General features: G+C 36.5%; 2 protein-coding genes across 3 annotated transcripts in view; one reads left to right on the top strand and one right to left on the bottom strand.

Moving 5' to 3' along the window:
• The window catches only part of LOC100878189 (uncharacterized protein C15orf61 homolog), a 169,618-nt gene that overhangs the window by 84,242 nt on the left and 66,153 nt on the right, over positions 1-19,223 (bottom strand). The window lies entirely within an intron of this gene.
• The window catches only part of Cad99C (cadherin 99C), a 224,992-nt gene that overhangs the window by 142,121 nt on the left and 63,648 nt on the right, over positions 1-19,223 (top strand). For both annotated transcript variants that reach the window (XM_076539204.1, XM_076539203.1), the window contains exons 2-3: positions 2,960-3,029; positions 18,930-18,995. In XM_076539204.1, coding sequence (XP_076395319.1) covers positions 2,960-3,029; positions 18,930-18,995 — 136 coding nt within the window. The remainder of the gene's footprint in view (positions 1-2,959; positions 3,030-18,929; positions 18,996-19,223) is intronic.

Here is a 19,223-nt window from a genome sequence, read left to right as displayed (position 1 = left end):
TGGATTTTGGAATTTGGGACTTTGGAAGTTTGGAATTATGGGAATTTTGGGAATTTCGGGACATTCAGATATTGGAGTTAATTTGAGTATTTGGGACTTTGGAATTTTGGGCATTTCGAGAATTTTAGGAATTTTGAGAATTTTGGGAATTTTGAGAATATTGGGAACTAGAGAATTAGGGAATTAGAAAATTGGGGAATTAGGGAATTGAGAAGTTAAGGAATTGGGGAATTAAGGAATTGGGAAATAAGGGAATTGGGAAATAAGGGAATTGGGAAATAAGGGAATTGGGAAATAAGGGAATTGGGAAATAAGGGAACTGAGAAATAAGGGAATTGAGGAATAAGGGAATTGGGGAATAAGGGAATTGGGAAATAAGGGAATAGATAAATAAGGGAATTGGGAAATAAGGAAATTGGGAAATTAGGGAATTGAAAGTTGGGGGATTGGGAAATTATGGAATCGGGTAATTACGGAATTGGAAAGTGAAGAATTAAGGAAATTAGAGAATCGGAAAATTAGGGAATTGGTAAAGTATAGAATTGGGAAGTTGGGAAATTTGAAAAGTGGAAAGTTAAAAAATTGAAAAATTGAAAAATTGAAAAATTGAAAAATTGAAAAATTGAAAAATTGAAAAATTGAAAACCCGAAAACTTGAAAACATGAAAACTCGAAAACTTGAAAACTTGAAAACTCGAAAACTTGAAAACTTGAAAACTTGAAAACTTGAAAACGTGAAAACTTGAAAACTTGAAAAATTAAAAACTTGAAAAAGTTTGAAATTAAACTGCAAGTACAAAAGAATGCTACATAGCACCTAACAATGTACATGGTGATGAGAACCGCGTGCGTCCAGGTGAGAAACGCCTCGAGACCGAATATAAGCGGACGAAGATCACACAAGACCGATAACATTGTTCCCCTTCGTCCAGCCACTTTTATCCGCGTCGCCACACGGTCTTATTACATACCGTCCAACGATGCTGGATTAGCATAGACCCCACATAAGTCCAGTCCCTAGTTCCCTGTTGATCCTAGAAACGTGAGGAACCGAGAAAAGGGGAGAGTATGCAATCCGTGTTATACCTCGTTAAGTATTCTTATGTCTTTAAAGAGAACATATTTGGAGAACGTGTGTTTCTTTCGAAATAATTATTTTATATTTATTTATGGTGTTATTAAACATTATTTAGTATTTATTTATAATGTTGTTGTGTGCTCTGTATTATTTATTTATGATGTTGTTAAATATTTGAGGTTGCAAATTTGTGCATTTGTCAACTTGTCAATTTATCAATTTGTCTACTTGTCAACTTGTCTACTTGTCAATTTCTCAACTTGTCAAATTCTGAACTTGTCAATATCTCAACTTGTCAAATTCTGAACTTGTCAATTTCTCAACTTGTCAATTTCTAAACTTGTCAATTTCTCCCCTTGACGAATTCCAAACTTGTCAAATTCTGAACTTGTCAACTTGTCAATTTGTCAATTTCTCAACTTGTCAATTCTGAACTTATCAATATCTCAACTTGTCAAATTCTGAACGTATCAATTTCCCAACTTGTCGATTTCTCCACTTGTAAAATTCTAAACTTGTCAATTTCTCAACTTGTCAATCTATCAACTTGTCAATTTCTAAACTTGTCAATTTCTCCACTTGACGAATTCCAAACTTGTCAAATTCTGAACTTGTCAATTTGTCAATTTGTCAATCTGTCAACTTGTCAATCTGTCAACTTGTCAATCTGTCAACTTGTCAATCTGTCAACTTGTCAATCTGTCAACTTGTCAATCTGTCAACTTGTCAATCTGTCAACTTGTCAATCTGTCAACTTGTCAATCTGTCAACTTGTCAATCTGTCAACTTGTCAATCTGTCAACTTGTCAATCTGTCAACTTGTCAATCTGTCAACTTGTCAATCTGTCAACTTGTCAACTTGTCAATCTGTCACCTTGTCAATCTGTCAACTTGTCAATCTGTCAACTTGTCAATCTGTCAACTTGTCAATCTGTCAACTTGTCAATCTGTCAACTTGTCAATCTGTCAACTTGTCAACTTGTCAATCTGTCACCTTGTCAATCTGTCAACTTGTCAATCTGTCAACTTGTCAATCTGTCAACTTGTCAATCTGTCAACTTGTCAATCTGTCAACTTGTCAATCTGTCAACTTGTCAATCTGTCAACTTGTCAATCTGTCAACTTGTCAATCTGTCAACTTGTCAATCTGTCAACTTGTCAATCTGTCAACTTGTCAATCTGTCAACTTGTCAATCTGTCAACTTGTCAATCTGTCAACTTGTCAATCTGTCAACTTGTCAATCTGTCAACTTGTCAATCTGTCAACTTGTCAATCTGTCAACTTGTCAATTTGTCAACTTGTCAATTTCTCAACTTGTCAATTTGACAATGTGTAAACTTCCAAACCAGTAAATTATTAACTACTAAATTAAACATTTTCCAAAGTAAATTCTGAAGTTCCTCATTTTCCAAATTGTTAAATTTCAAATCTCCAAAAATCAACAAACCAGAAACAACCTCCCAAAAAAATTTCCACCAGCTTTCACTTCACATTCCAATCCATCGAACTCGTTACAAGTTCAAAGCACTCGCACTTTCATACTGAAACAACGTTCATTAACTCCATCTAGTAAATGCGATGATTACACTGTGGACTTGGCGTATGAGTGTAGCGAGCCGCGACTAATTACATACATTTTTAATCTAGCTTCTTCGCGCCAGCGTAGACAAACTCAATGTCAATGTTCCTTCCACTTTATTATCCTCGATTCAACGTGTAATTAAGTGTCTCTCATATAATGTAATTTTAAATGAGACCACTTAACCTACCTTAATCTAATCACTGCACTCTTGTAATCTTGTAAATGCAGGCTCGTTAATCTACTATAATCGAAGTACAATTTACTGTTCAATATTAATCGAACTTTTTCTTTTTTTCAGGCGAGGACGATTAGCTGGTTTTGCTGCCTCTTTGTGGTTTTATGTTTTCGGGACGTTGCTTCGAAAACTGGTAAATAATTTAAAATATTTCTTCTGATATGTTCAACCCTCTTGCATTTTTGTTTTTATGTGGAGGTTAAGTTTCATCATGGAAGATGCATACTACGCTATAGTTAGTTTATGTATAATATATATTACTATAGATTGACATATATTTATGTTAGTATATGTTAATACAGGTTAACATATATGTATTTCAATTTATTAATGAAATAATTAATTTAATAATTAGTGATATACATGTATAGTAAATATATAAGTATGCAGTTATTTTTCACTTAGAATTTGTAATTTCCCAAATTTACAATTTCAGAATTAATTTTAAACTCATGGAACTCTAAAATAGTTCTGCTCAGATATTTTCCGAATTTTTGCTCCCAAAAAATGTCCATCTCCAACTTTCACCCTCGAAATTTCGATAAGCTTGCAAACGATTACTCCAACCCGCAATAAAGCATAAAATTTTTCCTACGTTTACAGGGAAAGATGTTCCGTTAATATATTCAACGTATGCGCATATGTTGGACAGAGATCTAAGGAGGTATTAAACCGATGTTTAGCTAACAGTTAGTAAATGTTTTTACGGTACGTTCCCGACGAATTACATCCTCGAAGTACGATTTACGTGTAATCAGCAATTAAGCCTGAAGGGACTCGAGGCTGCGTTTTCGATAATGTAAAAGAGGGAACTGGCTTGTTATACAATCTGTCACCGTGTTAGATCGAGCTGAATGTACAAGCTAAGAGGCGATATCTTTGCACGTGCCGTCAATCCCTAGGATCCGTGAATACAGTCGACGATAAACCGCTGGTAAACATTCGACTGACGTAAGTAATTGGCAATCGCCTAAGATGGATTTATGCACGCGGGAAACGCGTTTAACCCCGCGTCGTTTACATTCGAGAGACTCTTCCTCTTTGTTTGCAGCTTCGATGAAACCGTGGTTATTTACGGAATACCGTATATTTCAGAGTTTAAACTGCGGCGGGTTAAGAAATACATTTGTATGTGTACTTAAAGATATTGAACATTAATTGCGGTAAGCTCCTGCGATCGATCTGCAGTTGTTTGCTTGCACCGCGCTAAAGGCAGCCATTTTGGATCCTTTGAATTGAGATTTTGATAGACTAGATAGACTAAGTTATAAAACTTTTATAGCTAATTTCAGTTTTGGGAAAAGGAAGTAATCACGTGGAGATAAGCCAGGTGAATTTGGAGGTTACAGACTTGTTTTTTCGCGAAAAATTCACGAACAGACAGTTCTGTGACATGGTTATCATGCAACAGAAACCAACTTCCGGCACTCGATATTCGGGTCTCATACGAACGATCCTCTTCCACAAATGTTCCATAACACGCAGATAATATTCGCCATTAACATTTTGTCCCTGTGGAACGAATTCCCGAAGTATAATTCCTTTAGAATCGTAAAAGCAAATTAACATTGTCTTCTCTCGGAACTTCTGGAATCGCAATTTTTGATTTTGGAGAGCCTGGAGATTTCCACGTAGCACTTTGGCGCTTTGTTCGAGGTTCATACTTGAAGCACCAAGTCCCATCACTAGTTACACTTGATTCCAGGAATGTACAGTTTCGTCTGGCTATTTTGATAAGATCCTCGCAATATTCAACGCGAGCAATTTGTTGCGTTTGCCCATGATTTTGTGACACGGTGCCGAAAGGTTCTGTCGCATTAAACGCTATAAGTTTACAATTCGTTGCTCGATTCCAATAATGATTGTTGTGTTTTGTAGGGGAGGTATGTTTTCAGATAACATGTTTTAATAGATGGTGCTAGTTTTCCTTAAATTTAAAAAGTTCCGTTACTTTTCCGACATACTGTGTAGAGGGTCCCAATGCGTCATAGAGTGCTCTATAGCATCCTAAACATCCTAGAGTATCCTACAGTATCCCTGAGCGCTATCGAGTGTCTTGAGGTTCCCTAAAGTGCCCTAGAATACCGTGGGTGAGATATAGTACTCTAGTGCGTCACAGTGCGTCATATAATACCTTAGAGAGTTCCTAAGTATTCTAGAGCTATAGTGCTCTAGTGCGTCACAGTGTGTCATATAATACCTTAGAGAGTTCCTAAGTATTCTTGAGCTTTAGTGCTCTAGTGCGTCACAGTGCGTCATATAATACCTCAGAGAGTTCCTAAGTATTCTTGAGCTATAGTGCTCTGGTGCGTCACAGTGCGTCATATAATACCTCAGAGAGTTCCTAAGTATTCTTGAGCTATAGTGCTCTGGTGCGTCACAGTGCGTCATATAATACCTCAGAGAGTTCCTAAGTATTCTTGAGTACCCTAAAGCGCCCTAAATCATACTAAAGCACCCTAAAGCGGATAACGTGAGAACCGCTGCTCTTGACTTTTGTACAATAACATACTTGCGGTATTTCCTAATTTTTCACGGATTCTTACAGCATCATTCAGCACGAGGCATGCACACTTTTCAATATTAGCCCGATAAATCAAAAGGAAGGTGATGGCGTGAAGGGAACAATGCTGTTTCGTGGGCGTTTCGAAAGGCTGCCGTGATAATTTCATAGTCCGTTCGACTGGTAATTGAGCCGATCGCGTTTATTATTGGGTTTAGAGCAAAATCCGGTAGTTTCGGGGCGGTAACACGCCACAAGTAGCACTTAAACGGTTTAGGATAATAGATGTGAAGCGAGTTGGATTTCTTAAAATTCTTCTAAAAAAACAGGACTATTTCTAAAATATTTCTTAGCCATCTTAATGGTCGAGTAATTTTAATGTTCAATTGTTAGTTCACGAATTTACTTTGCAACAACATTCAAATATTAAATAAGCAAATTTGATAATAATTATAATATACGCACATTTCAAAGTTAGAATACACACATGTTTTAAGATTGGAAGTTTTCTTATCTTTTTTATTACTTTCCACTATATTTAACATTTGTACATATGAAGAATATGTATCGAATTAAGTTGAGTTCCTTAACTTGAAAAACAGTGACAAAGTATTACTTATTCATGAGGGTGTATAATGACCTCCATCAAAGAATTATAATTGACAGGATGTTGTACAAAATATACAAAAAGGATGTCTTTTTCGTTAAGTAAGTATCACAGCAAAGTTGAGGGTGTTCGTTCATTTCGGGCAAGAGAAGACTATTTGAAACGGTAATTGGAGAAAGGGAGAGGGAAATCTGTTGCAGCCAAGCGCATAACTCTCTCTCTAAATGGCCGGACTGGATATCGTGGGAATCGAGGTTGAAAACGAACCAGGATGAGGAATGTGTAGTCCCTTTTCGCTTTGAATTCGATACCGCGGAAAGTGGTGTCGTTGATTTAAATCGAGTGCCCAAATAACTCGAGTAAACGTCGAATCGACTGCGTAAATCGAGAGCAAACTTGCTCTCCCTAGGGAAATTGGTGACGTGGGGAAAGTAGCTACTGTGCTTGTTGGTTTTTGGCTGATGATGTTTCGAAATTACGCCTTCCTATTTACTGACCAGAATTTAGCGATACTGGAATTTCAGAGAAATTTAATTTTTATGATTTTGTGATTTTGGGAAAAATTTAATTATTGTAAACTCGTGGTTTGGAGAAAAATTTAATTATTGTAAACTCGTGGTTTGGAGAAAAATTTAATTATTGTAAACTTGTGGTTTTAGGGACAAAATTTATTTTTTATAAATTTATGGTTTTTGGAAAAATTTAATTTTTATGTATTTGTGGGTTTAGCAGAAATATAATTGTTATAAATTTCTGATTTTTAGAAAAATGTAATTTTTATAAATTTGTCATTTTGGGATTTGGACATTTGTGTACTAAAAAGTTTAAGAATTTGGAACTTTGGAAAATTTGGAAGTCTGCAAATTTTAAAATGGTGGCTCAGAAAATTTGAAATTAAAGAAATTGCACATTTAAAAATTTTTTAAACTCAAAAATAAGAAATTCCACATTTTGAACATCTGAAAATTTGCAAACTTGCGAATATAAAAATTTAGCAACATAAAAATTCGCAAATTATAAAATAAAAATAAGTAGAGAGTAATGTAATATTTTTAAACAAAGTACAGAATAAATTTTTTAAACAAATACTATTCTCACGAATATTTGAATTTTATTGTAATTTTGAGTATTTTTAATAGAAATTGGTTTTAATATAAAATGATATACGATTCCTCAGTTTGATTGCACGTCGTGTAATTAATCAAACATTCACGGTATCGTGAATCCACTCTTGTTTGTAGGTCTGTAATTATTTAATTGAATTAAATTCGTAATCGCGGTCAGTGAACATCGCGAATCCGATTTAATCAAATGATTGTAAAACCGATAGATACTATCGTAACCTGAAATCTATTAATACTTTATAAGTGAAAACCTTGATTAAATCTATCGTGATCTCCATTTAATTGAATCATAAATATGTATTAAAATTGTGAAGTAGCTCGATAAATAATTTTTCAGTAATTTGATTTCCCTGCGGTTTAAAATTCAAACGCAGTTTTATTTCGGAAAGGTACTTCGTTTCGCAGATTTAGGTCACGGCTGACTCCGTAATTTGGAGAGCTGGAACGCTTGTTAATTATCTCGAAAAATTAATTGACATAAAATTGCAGCTTTCCTGTTGAAACGGCTTTTAAGGGATTATACGTTAAAATTTTGTAAAACTGACAGAATTGGAACAGCATGTTATTAATATGGTCATTATACAAATTTTAAGTTGATACTTATTTGTTGAATTTATGCGAAGAAAGTTTTAAAAATGTTTGAGGACAGATGTTTGGAGAAAAATGTTTTTATATTCAGTGTTTTTCCAAATTATTGAATTTCCACATTTTCAATTTTTCAATTTTTCAATTTTTCAGTTCTTCAATTCTCAATTTTTCAATCTTTCAATTTTTCAATTCTTCAATCTTTCAATTCTTCAATTTTTCGATTTTTCGATTTTTCAATTTTTCGATTTTTCAATTTTTCAATTTTTCAATTTTTCAATTTTTCAATTTTTCAATTTTTCAATTTTTCAATCTTTCAGTTTTTCAATTTTTTAATTTTTCAAGTTTCCAATTTTTCAATTTTTCAATTCTTCAATCTTTCGGTTTTTCAATTTTTCAATTTTTCAATTTTTCAATTTTTCAATTTTTCAATTTTTCAATTTTTCAATTTTTCAATTTTTCAATCATTCAATTTTTCAAGCATTCAATTTTTCAATCACTCAATTTTTCAATATTTCAATTTTTCAATTTTTCAATTTTTCAATTTTTCAATCTTTCAATTTTTCAAGTTTCCAAACATTGAATTTTTCAAATTTTTAAATCTCCAACTTTGATACCCAAATTTCCCCATTTCCATCTCAAAATTCCCTAGAAATATTCTCCAAATTTCCTCTCATTCATCTATCCTCACATCACTCAGCTAGATAAGCTATATACCTTCTCCACACACAGACTCCTACGACCTGCTATTAGAGCATCCTACTATCTCAGCAAATACTATAGAATTAAATAACAACCATGATAACTAAAGATCATTGAAACCCAGCCTCCATTTGCAGTCCTCCAATAATCAGATCAATCAACCATCAGACATAAAACAGCAATCCCGTCATTAGATTACGGGTTTCGAAAATACAACAAGTCACAGCGATTAGTAAAAAAAAAATGAGGAAATCATTAGCTATACCAACCACGTGCATCGACTGCAATTGAAAAAGGCAATTTCCGCTCTAAATTGCTTCGCGGCGTCCAAAAGGACAATTTAATCGCATAACTTCGAGATTATTGAATCCATGTATGGCCGTTGTAGAGACTAGGTCTCAGAATACAATACCATAGAGGGCGAATTAAACCTTGATCCAAATTACAATTAATATAATAATAGTTTCTCTTTGGACACTTAGGTTCAAATCACTTAGCAGGACACTTAGCAGTAATAGCACTCAAGGAGTCCAATATTTTTAGTTTATTATCATTCACATCTGCAGAACCTTTAATAGTGGTACTAAGAACCCTTAGTAGTGTTTGCAGTTTCCTATCGTAGAATGCAGTTTCCCATTCGTGTCGAGGTATCGCCGGTTTCATTACTTGCAACCTCACTTTTTGGGGACCCAGACCCACCGCATACGTCCCGGTTTTTCATTTCCACCCGAATTTGTGTATGCAATAGAAATCAGGAACCGTTTCCCTCAGCCTAGTTCGTAAAAATTGTACCACACCGAGCCCTCATCCCGTGAAACAAGCAATCGAGTAGACAGACACGAGATAGACACGAGGTTCACTTCGGAACATCGGATAGACACGAGGTTCACTTCGGAACATCGGATATAGACACGTTCAGTTTGGAACATCGTTCAAAATAAGTAGAAACATATCGGTGTTGGACAATTCAACCTACTTATATTAGGACCTACGATATGAAGATCTTGTTCGATCGTTGTTAAATATACTTTGACATACTGCTGGTAATGCTTAGTAAATGTCCACATATCGATCTCAACACGATTGTGTTAGCGAGCTGTAATTTCTGGAAATCGGATTGCGAAATCGGTAATTGCACGTTAAATGCGATCGAACGCGTATCCGCTGTTTGTGTTGCGAGTTTCGACGTTTCGGTAAATGGATGCTGAGAAGGAACGTTGCAGAGCGTGGAAGTTAATATTTGAACGACCGATAAATGGTTGAGGGAGTGGAGAACGTAGAAGTAATTAAATAAGTGGTTGGGGAAGTTAATCATTCGTTTCGAAGGTAAGAGGAAGCTTGCTACGGTTTTAGTTGAGGACATTTCTAAATTGCTGAGTGTCCGAACAAGTATAGTTTTAGTATGGTTAGTTCTCTAACTATACAGTACGTTGTTTTTCAACGTGAGAGCTAAACAAATTTCCTCAGTGTTCAAACTAACAAGCGTTTCTACCTTGTTATATTTTCAAATTGAAGATTAAAGTTCCAACTTGCTATATTTTTAAGTTAAAAATCACATTTCTATCTTGACACGTCTCCAAACTAATAGTCACATATCTGCCTTGCTGCATCTCCAAATTAACAATCACATGTCTACCTTGTTATGTCTCCAAATTAATAGTCACATATCTGCCTTGCTGCATCTCCAAAGTAACAATCACATTTCTACCTTGTTATGTTCTCAGATTAACAGTCATATTTCTACCTTGTGACATCTCCAAACTATCACATATCTACCTTGCTACGTCTCCACATTAGTAGTCACATATCTACTTAGCTACATCTCCAAATTAACAACCACATTTCTATCTTGTTCTGTCCCCAAATTAAGAACCACAATTCTACCTTGCCACGTCCCCAAACTAATAGTCACATACCTACCCTGTTACATCCCCAAATTAACAATCACATGTCTACCTTCTTATGTCCTCAAATTAACAGCCACATATCTACCTCCTCACATCCCCAAACTAACAATCACATATTTACCTAAGTATATCCCCAAACTAATAATCAAATTTGCACCTTATGTCCCAAACTACTAAGCTTTCTACCTTACCCAACTAATAACTAAATTTCAAATTTCCTACGTGCCCAAACTAGCAACCAAATTTCTAACTTGCATCCCAAACTAGGAACTAAACTTCTAATATGCCAAGCCTCCATACTGAGAAATAAATTTCTACCTTACTTAACTTGAGAATCAAGTTTAAGCTAAATGAATTTCCCTTCATTAACAACTTTTCCCAGAAGAAAGATCTCCAGATCCTCTCTCCAGCCTACATTGGAACGCGTACATTTTCTCCATTTTAAGAAGCCATACGCCATTTTCTCTCACGTACTCTTTGTATCTGACTGCACATAGTCGTTCATCGCGTACCCGCCGCTTGTATCTCACAGCCAAGCTTCGTAAACATCGAACCGGGCAGCCGGTGTGCGCGGCATATAAAATCGATACAGTCGTAAAAGTAACACGCCACGTAGCTGGGGAATCCTTTCGATAAATCAGCAGGAGATTATGAACTGCCACGGGTTGTATTTTTTCCGGTGTTACTCGACGGGAACAAAGGAAGCTGGTAGCGCCGCGAGTTTCTCGGAGACCACTGTAAATTCGGTTTCGTCTTTAACGACGTCGCACCTGGAATCCATGGGCATTCTTATCCATTTACGGGACTCGCGATATATCACATTATTGTCTGACTAAATGAAATAATCCCACTCTCTGTTGCTGATTCTCTTATATGTTACACATTCTTTTAGTTCACATATGATACATCTTACATTCTTTTACTTCACATGTAATACATCTCACATTCTTTCAGTTCATATATGATACACCTTACATTCTTTTAGTTCACATATGATACATCTTACATTCTTTTACTTCACATATGATACATCTTACATTCTTTTACTTCACATATGATACATCTTACATTCTTTTACTTCACATATGATACACCTTATATTCTTTTACTTCACATATGATACATCTTACATTCTTATAGTTCACATATGATACATCTTACATTCTTTTACTTCACATATGATACACCTTACATTCCTTTACTTCACATATGATACATCTTATATTCTTTTACTTCACATATGATACATCTCACATTCCTTTACTTCACATATGATACACCTTACATTCTTTTACTTCACATATGATACACCTGACATTCCTTTACTTCACATATGATACACCTTACATTCTTTTACTTCACATATGATACACCTTACATTCTTTTACTTCACATATGGTTTTGTCAGAATGATAAAATTAACCCTTTGCACTTCTCAATTTCTTTCATCCACCTGTGGTTAATTTACAAAATAGATGAAAAGGGTTCTCAATAAAATCTATTGCAACAGGGTGGAGTATGTGACAAATTCATTTTTCTTTTAGTACAAGTATACATATACACATATTAACACAAAGATGTAAAGAATTATAATAAAATGTCCGATCTCTGAATATGTTGATCAGAATCCAGGTTGTTTGCCTCAAATTGGGTCCTGATCGAAGTGGAAAGTGTCTTCATTAAAATTGAGCAAAATTTTTTATTGTAAACCAGGAACTATTGGGAGATATGGGTCGCGATCGGCACGGCATGTTTGCTCCTTCAGAATGCGCTTTCTAATGTTCTCGCTTTCCAAGAAGTAGACGTTTGATGGCGAGTCATTCTTTGTCGGAATCAATTCTCAGAAGATAAATCAGAGGATTACGGACTCATCAGTTATATATATTATCACTATTAACTATATAGATAATAACAAGGAGATAGATGAGTGAAAGGCGAAAAGATAACCACGTTAGATATCAGGAGCTTTTCCATAATTCCTGATCATTTTCACATGAAATAAACATCATCATTACAGACATACATGCTATTCGTCATTTTCATTGTTGTCTACAACATCCAAAGATTTCACAAAGTCTTTCGTTTCACATCTGTGATGCAACCATTTATTTGATAGGATTTTTCTGACTTTTGCAAAATTAAAAAAAAATTCTGTCAATGTCTTGTGACTTCAAATGAAAGACACAAAATGTCAGGAACTGCAATATCTAAATAAAATAAAATTGCAATATCACTGCAAAATTTAAATAAAATAAAAATAAAAATTTTCTATGTTTAGACAAGCTTGAAAAATTGTACAAGTTTACAACGAAGAAGCTTTAGCATCAGTTTATCCTCGCCCCGACAAACAATACCTACAAAGTGTCCCATTAAATTGCGCATACGATTTACACAATAGCGCGGTGTAAAAGGCGCAAAAAGAATGGAGGCGACCGATGTTAACCGGAATACATTTCACATCCGTGCACCAGTCGGCACGATTTTGCGGAAAGCACGGTGTCCCGTGGCAAGAAAGATAGGCGAAAGTCGCTTGAGGTTAAATATTCCTCCGATCAACCGATACACCGTTTCCTATATTCGACGACCATCGTTCACCGACAGCCTTACAACTCTCGGTATCGTGTGTCGGCCTACCGTTTTCCTGTACAAGGAATCTACGTCTGTCCGAGAGGAGTCCACGTTTTCGTCGGTTGTCTCCATTAAAGATGCGGCCATTGGCGTAACTGGGTATTCGTATAATGATTGGTTATACGATGAGTGGTCATATAATACATGGAGTAATATGTGGTTATATAACGCGTGGAGGTCTAATATGTGGGCGTAGAATGCGTGGGGATGTAGTATGCGAGGGTATAGTGCGTGGGGATGTAATATGTGAGGGTATAGTGCGTGGGATTCTAATATGTGATCGTACGATGTGTGGAGTTTATGGGAACAGATCTCATATGTGGACGTATGTAGTCATATGATGGAGTTCTAATACGTGAACATATATTGTTTGGGAATTTAATATGTGAACATAATGTGTGGAGATTTAGTATGTAGTCATTTGATGGAGCTCTAATATGTGGACAGATAATGTGTGGAGATTCAATATGTAGTCATATGTGTCCAATATGTGGACAGGAGATATGAACATGAAGATTTAATATGTGAACATACATTGTTTGGCAATTTAATATGTGTACATAACATGTGGAGATTTAGTACGCGGATATCTAATGTGTGTAATAGGTCGCTAAATGAAGATCCAATATGTGGACCCGTCATATGTGAAATTCTAATATATGGCTACATATGTGAAGATCTAATGTAATGTTTGCAAATTTAATATGTGGACATGTGATGAGGTATGAAATGTAGTATACTAGTAAGGCATATAATGCTTGGTTACTCGATACGAGACGATATGAAGTAATTTATTGGGGGCTGATAACACGTGTGGTTCAATGCATGGTATACCACATATGGTGATTTGACGCGTGACTCTACATGTGATTCGATGCTTGGTAATTCAATTTACAGTAGTAAAACACGAGATATTTGGTATGTAGTGAACCGATTCGTGGTAATTCAAGTCTTGGTGATTCCACATGTGGTAATTCAATGCGTGGTAATTCGACGCGTGGTAATTCAACGCATGGTGGTTCAACGCGTGTTAATTCGACGCGTTATAATGCAACGCGTGGTGGTTCAACGCGTGGTTATTCGACGCGTGATAATTCGACGCGTGGTAATCCGACGCGCGCTAATTCAACGCGCACTAATTCGATGCGTGGTAATTCGACGCTTGGTGATTCGACGCGTGATAATTCGACGCGTGGTAATTCGACGCGTGGTAATTTGACGCTTGTGATTCGACGCTTGGTGATTCGACGCGTGATAATTCGACGCGTGGTAATTCGATGCGTGGTAATTCGACGCGTGGTAATTCGACGCGTGGTAATTTGACGCTTGTGATTCGACGCTTGGTGATTCGACGCGTGGTGATTCGACGCGTGGTAATTCGACGCGTGGTAATTCAACGCGTGGTGGTTCGACGCGTGGTAATTCGACGCGTGGTAATTCGACGCGTGGTAATTCGACGCGTGGAGATTCGACGCTTGGTGATTCGACACGTGGTGATTCGACGCGTGGTGATTGAACGCGTGGTAACTCGACGCGTGGTAATTCGATGCGTAGTGATTCGACGCGTGGTAATTCGACGCGTGGTAATTCGACGCGTGGTAATTCAACGCGTGTTAATTCAACGCGTGGTAATTCGACGCGTGGTAATTCGACGCGTGATAATTCGATGCGTGGTAATTCGACGCGTGGTAATTCGACGCGTGGTAATTCAACGCGTGGTGGTTCAATGCGTAGTAATTTGACGTGTGGTAATTCGACGCGTAGTAATTCAACGCCTAGTAATTCAATGCGTGGCAATCTAAAGCTTGATAATCGAACGCGTGGTAATCCAACGTGTGGTAATCCAACTTGTAGTAATCCAACGCATGGTAATTCAACGCTTGGTGACCTATAATATCATAATTCGATCTATAACCTACTAACATGCCTATATCACGCGTTCTGAAATCACATATGACTCACATCGTTCACTAACTCATAACGCCCCAACCCCTATATGTATAACGACCCAGCGATTATATAGCATATATTCATCCATCATACCCTAACATAAAAAGCAATCATAAACACTTATCCAAACCTTCTCTCCCGACTCTAAAACGTTAGTTACGCCACTGAACGCGGCCCGGATGCAGCAAGTGGGTAAACCGTACGGCGAAATGTCATCGAGCGTCGCGACGAAGAGAATCAGTTTTATCGTAGAGGAGCGGCGCATCTTCGTACGCCATTAACGATCGACGTTAACCTTTTACAGAAAGACCGTAGCCAGAGGCACGCGTTCGTAAGGAACGTGCCTTTTGTGCTCTCCTCGTCTGAAGACCTCGCGTGACCTTATGGTGTCAGGTGAGAACACTCGTAAGACTCGCGAGGTTCTAGGGTGCAGTATGCTCGTGTGAATTATTAAGGAAGCTGTATGGCATGCGATCAACTCGTATCCTGTTGCTGATCATTCGTCCAGTCGATACGCCTTCTTGATTTATCCTTAGCACGTGTCTTCCGTATGGGGTTTGAAGTTTAACGGTTTGCATAGCTGCACCTGCTCGATTATGTTCGCTGTTCTTTACTGTTAGGTTTTATCGTCTCTTTTTATTTCATATTTTTTATGCTTCGTGATGGTTGTATTCCTCTGTTTTGTGTTATATTTATTTCCGTACTTGTGTTTGATATTTATTTTGATGATCATTCTTTTTAGCTTTGGTAGCAATATTTTTATAGCAGTTTTTATAGTAATATTTTTATATTTTTAGTAATGTTTTTTACCTGTTCTGGTAGTTGGGGTTTATATTTATTTTGAGAGCTGTTTCATATTTACTTTGATGGGTGTACCTCTCTGTATAATAAATTTTATGACAGCAAACAACATAGCAAATTATAAAGTGACAGAACATTTTATTTTACGCTGATTATATTTATATCTTATTCGATCTATTTCGACAGAAATATTTCACGTCTATTTAAAGCGAAATCATAACCAGAACCTGTATAACTGGTACGTTTTCGCGAAAGCACTGAAACGATTTTCTCGTAAGATTTAAACCTCCCTCGATATTTCTCGCGCGTGAAATTTCAGCTAGATTATTACGATTTGATTGCTATTACGCGGGCATCTCGATTAATGTGGTGGATCGTTAAACTGTGATAAAAATAGAATAATGGCGGCGTTCAACAGCTGGCGCTTGTCGTAAGCTGTCGTTCTTATACAGCGTGTCTCACAAACTGTGTCCACATCATGGTTTTCTAAACAACGCAAGAAAATATTTCTTACTGAGAAGTTCTGTATTACCTTGCGACTTTTCAAGAGGCATACTGTGAAATTTCATAATTGTCAAATAATATTTATCAATGTTATCCTTGCAAAATGAGTATTAAATGATATTTTTGCAAATGTAGGAAATATATAGAATTTTTGTTCAAATGGAATGTTTAATTTTTTAAGTTCAATTTGTAAGAAAATTAAAATGCATTTTTCCTAACAACCACTGAAATGTTTCATTTTATTTAATATTTTATTTTCATTTTTAATCATAGAACATTCGCTCACGCGCATCCGAGCTGCGCATGACGGCCATTTTGAATGACTGTGGTCATTCTGTGACTTCTCGCAGAAAGTCAAATATCTCAGCAACTATAAGTTTTAAGACAAATACACTCGAATACCTTTATGCTCGGAATACGTAAATCTATCGAAATTAACGATAATAATAATAATAATTGAAGAAGTTAATAAAATTGAAGGTAACTTTACATTTTAAAAAGAATAAAGAAACCCTGCTCCTCCATTTACTGACTCCATCTAAATTCATATCATATTGTAAAGTATCACAGAATTTTATTCTAGTTTACCTTCCGCAAATTTCTCGTGTACCAAATAAGACATTTAAGCGGACAGATATCGTGAGACGCACTGTATGCACAAACACTGTAATCCCATAATCTTTTCCTTCAAAGTGAGCGTTTTGCGTCGCTGAGTCACGTTTCCGGTCAGACAGATTTCTTGCACCTGCTCGAGCCACGTCGAGAGAACTTTCTCAGTGAATTTTAAATCGGAAGCACCGAGATTGAAACTAAGATCAAGGAAAGAAGTTGGACCGCGTTGTGGACGGTAATTAAGTACTTGTAACGTGCACCACAATTATTTCACTACATTAATTGTCCAAAGGTGTAAAAATTGCAAATTAAAATCTGTGGTATCGGATCGATAAATTTGAATCGCTCGGTTTACAGTTGTGTACTTGGTGAACTAGTCGTAAAAGAAGAATGGGGTCGTAAATGTAATCGTTGGGTAGGAATCGTAAAAACGGGACTTGGTAGTTGAAAATTTCTGGCATCTCGCTGCTATTAAAATGTTTGTGAAAAGTGGATGTAGATGTTATTTTAATTGGAGTATTGTGGATATCTTGAAAATTTAAAAATTATTCTAAAATAATAGAATTCCGCTTGATAATTCAGTTTATAGTGAATGAACACAAGTTATTCGGTATATAATGAACCGATTCGTGATAACTTAATGCGTGGTGATTTGATGTGTGATGATACCACGCGTGGTGACTCGCTGGTTGGTAGTTCAATGCGTGGACAACTAAGGCGTGGTAATTCGACGGGTGGTAACTCAATGCGTGGAAATTCAATACGTGATAATTCGACGCGTGGTAATTCGACGCGTGGTAATTCGACGCTTGGTGATTCGGCGCGTGGTAATTCGACGCGTGATAATTCAGCGCGTGGTAATTCGACGCGTTGTAATTCGATGCGTAGTGATTCGGCGCGTGGTAATTCGACGCGTGATAATTCAGCGCGTGGTAATTCGACGCGTGGTAATTCGACGCTTAGTGATTCGACGCTTGGTGATTCGACGCGTGGTGATTCGACGCGTGGTAATTCGATGCGTAGTGATTCGACGCGTGGTAATTCGACGCGTGATAATTCAGCGCGTGGTAATTCGACGCGTGATAATTCGATGCGTGCTGATTCAACGCGTGGTAATTCGATGCGTGGTAATTCCACGCGTGGTAACTCCACGCGTGGTAATTCGACGCGTGGTAATTCGATGCGTAGTGATTCGATGCGTGGTAATTCCACGCGTGGTAACTCCACGCGTGGTAATTCGACGCGTGGTAATTCGATGCGTAGTGATTCGATGCGTGGTAATTCCACGCGTGGTAACTCCACGCGTGGTAATTCGACGCGTGGTAATTCGATGCGTAGTGATTCGATGCGTGGTAATTCAACGCGTGGTAAAATCGTTAAGATGCATCGTCAAATTTCCCTGCTATTCCATGGGATAACTAGTTTGCAAGATACTCTGTATGCATACACCTGCATGATATTACAATTTCAAAGGAAACCTAATTGTATCTTTAAAGCACCTTGCACGTAGTATCAAAGTTATTTTCTCCTTGCCAAATGTCAATAGGCCGTGAAACAGATTGTGATTAGAAGTTTGTTTGAAATATCGATCAGCAAAGTGGTCGACTCACATAGCAATGTGTATGTGTGAGAGATTACTTTGAACTCTGAATGATGTTTGAGATTGAGAGTATGAGTTGGAGTAAAAAGAGAAAAGTATTTAACATTGATTGACAAGATATGAATATAAAAAAAATTGTGTCATGAAGTTTGAAGTTTTTGTATAAATTATTAATGATATTTTATTATTAATCATTTCAAATAATCATTTAGAGGTTGAGAGCGAAAGAAATATTTGAATAAAAAAGTAATTTTTATAGAGTACACATTAATTCTTCGTCTCCATAAAAGTTAACAAGCATTCAAAAAAAGTGTCTTAAACAATTTTGCAATTTACAATAAGAAAGATGTGAAGAAATTTGATCACATGTATCAAAAGACATAACATCAGTACAAAGAACTACATTTTGCATAATGTATTATAATGAAAGTATGCGATAGTTAAGTCATAGATATTAAGATTGAATTCACATGAGATATAAACACGATATCTTTTGTTAATTTGTTTCAGCCTTGTGCGAGGTGGAGTCAGGACAATCCAATATTATTCTTGACATCGAGGAGAGTAGAGGGGATGGTGAGTTTGCGTTTTAATTCAATTTGCGGTTTACACGAGCCACGTAGGCGCGATTAATTCCACCAATTAATAGTCAATTATCTAACCCTCATGAATAACCAGGCATACTTTACGTGTGTACAACCTGCAAACTAGTTTTCACTACATTAATTGAACGTGTTATTCTAGCTATTGAATATTGCTGTTTACGTAACTTCCTTGTTAAATGTTTTTTCTTCAGCTGGTTAA

Source organism: Megachile rotundata, chromosome 13 (genome assembly GCF_050947335.1).
Source record: "Megachile rotundata isolate GNS110a chromosome 13, iyMegRotu1, whole genome shotgun sequence".
In the NCBI taxonomy this organism is placed as follows: domain Eukaryota; kingdom Metazoa; phylum Arthropoda; class Insecta; order Hymenoptera; family Megachilidae; genus Megachile; species Megachile rotundata.
This window is presented reverse-complemented; position numbering and strand designations above follow the sequence as displayed.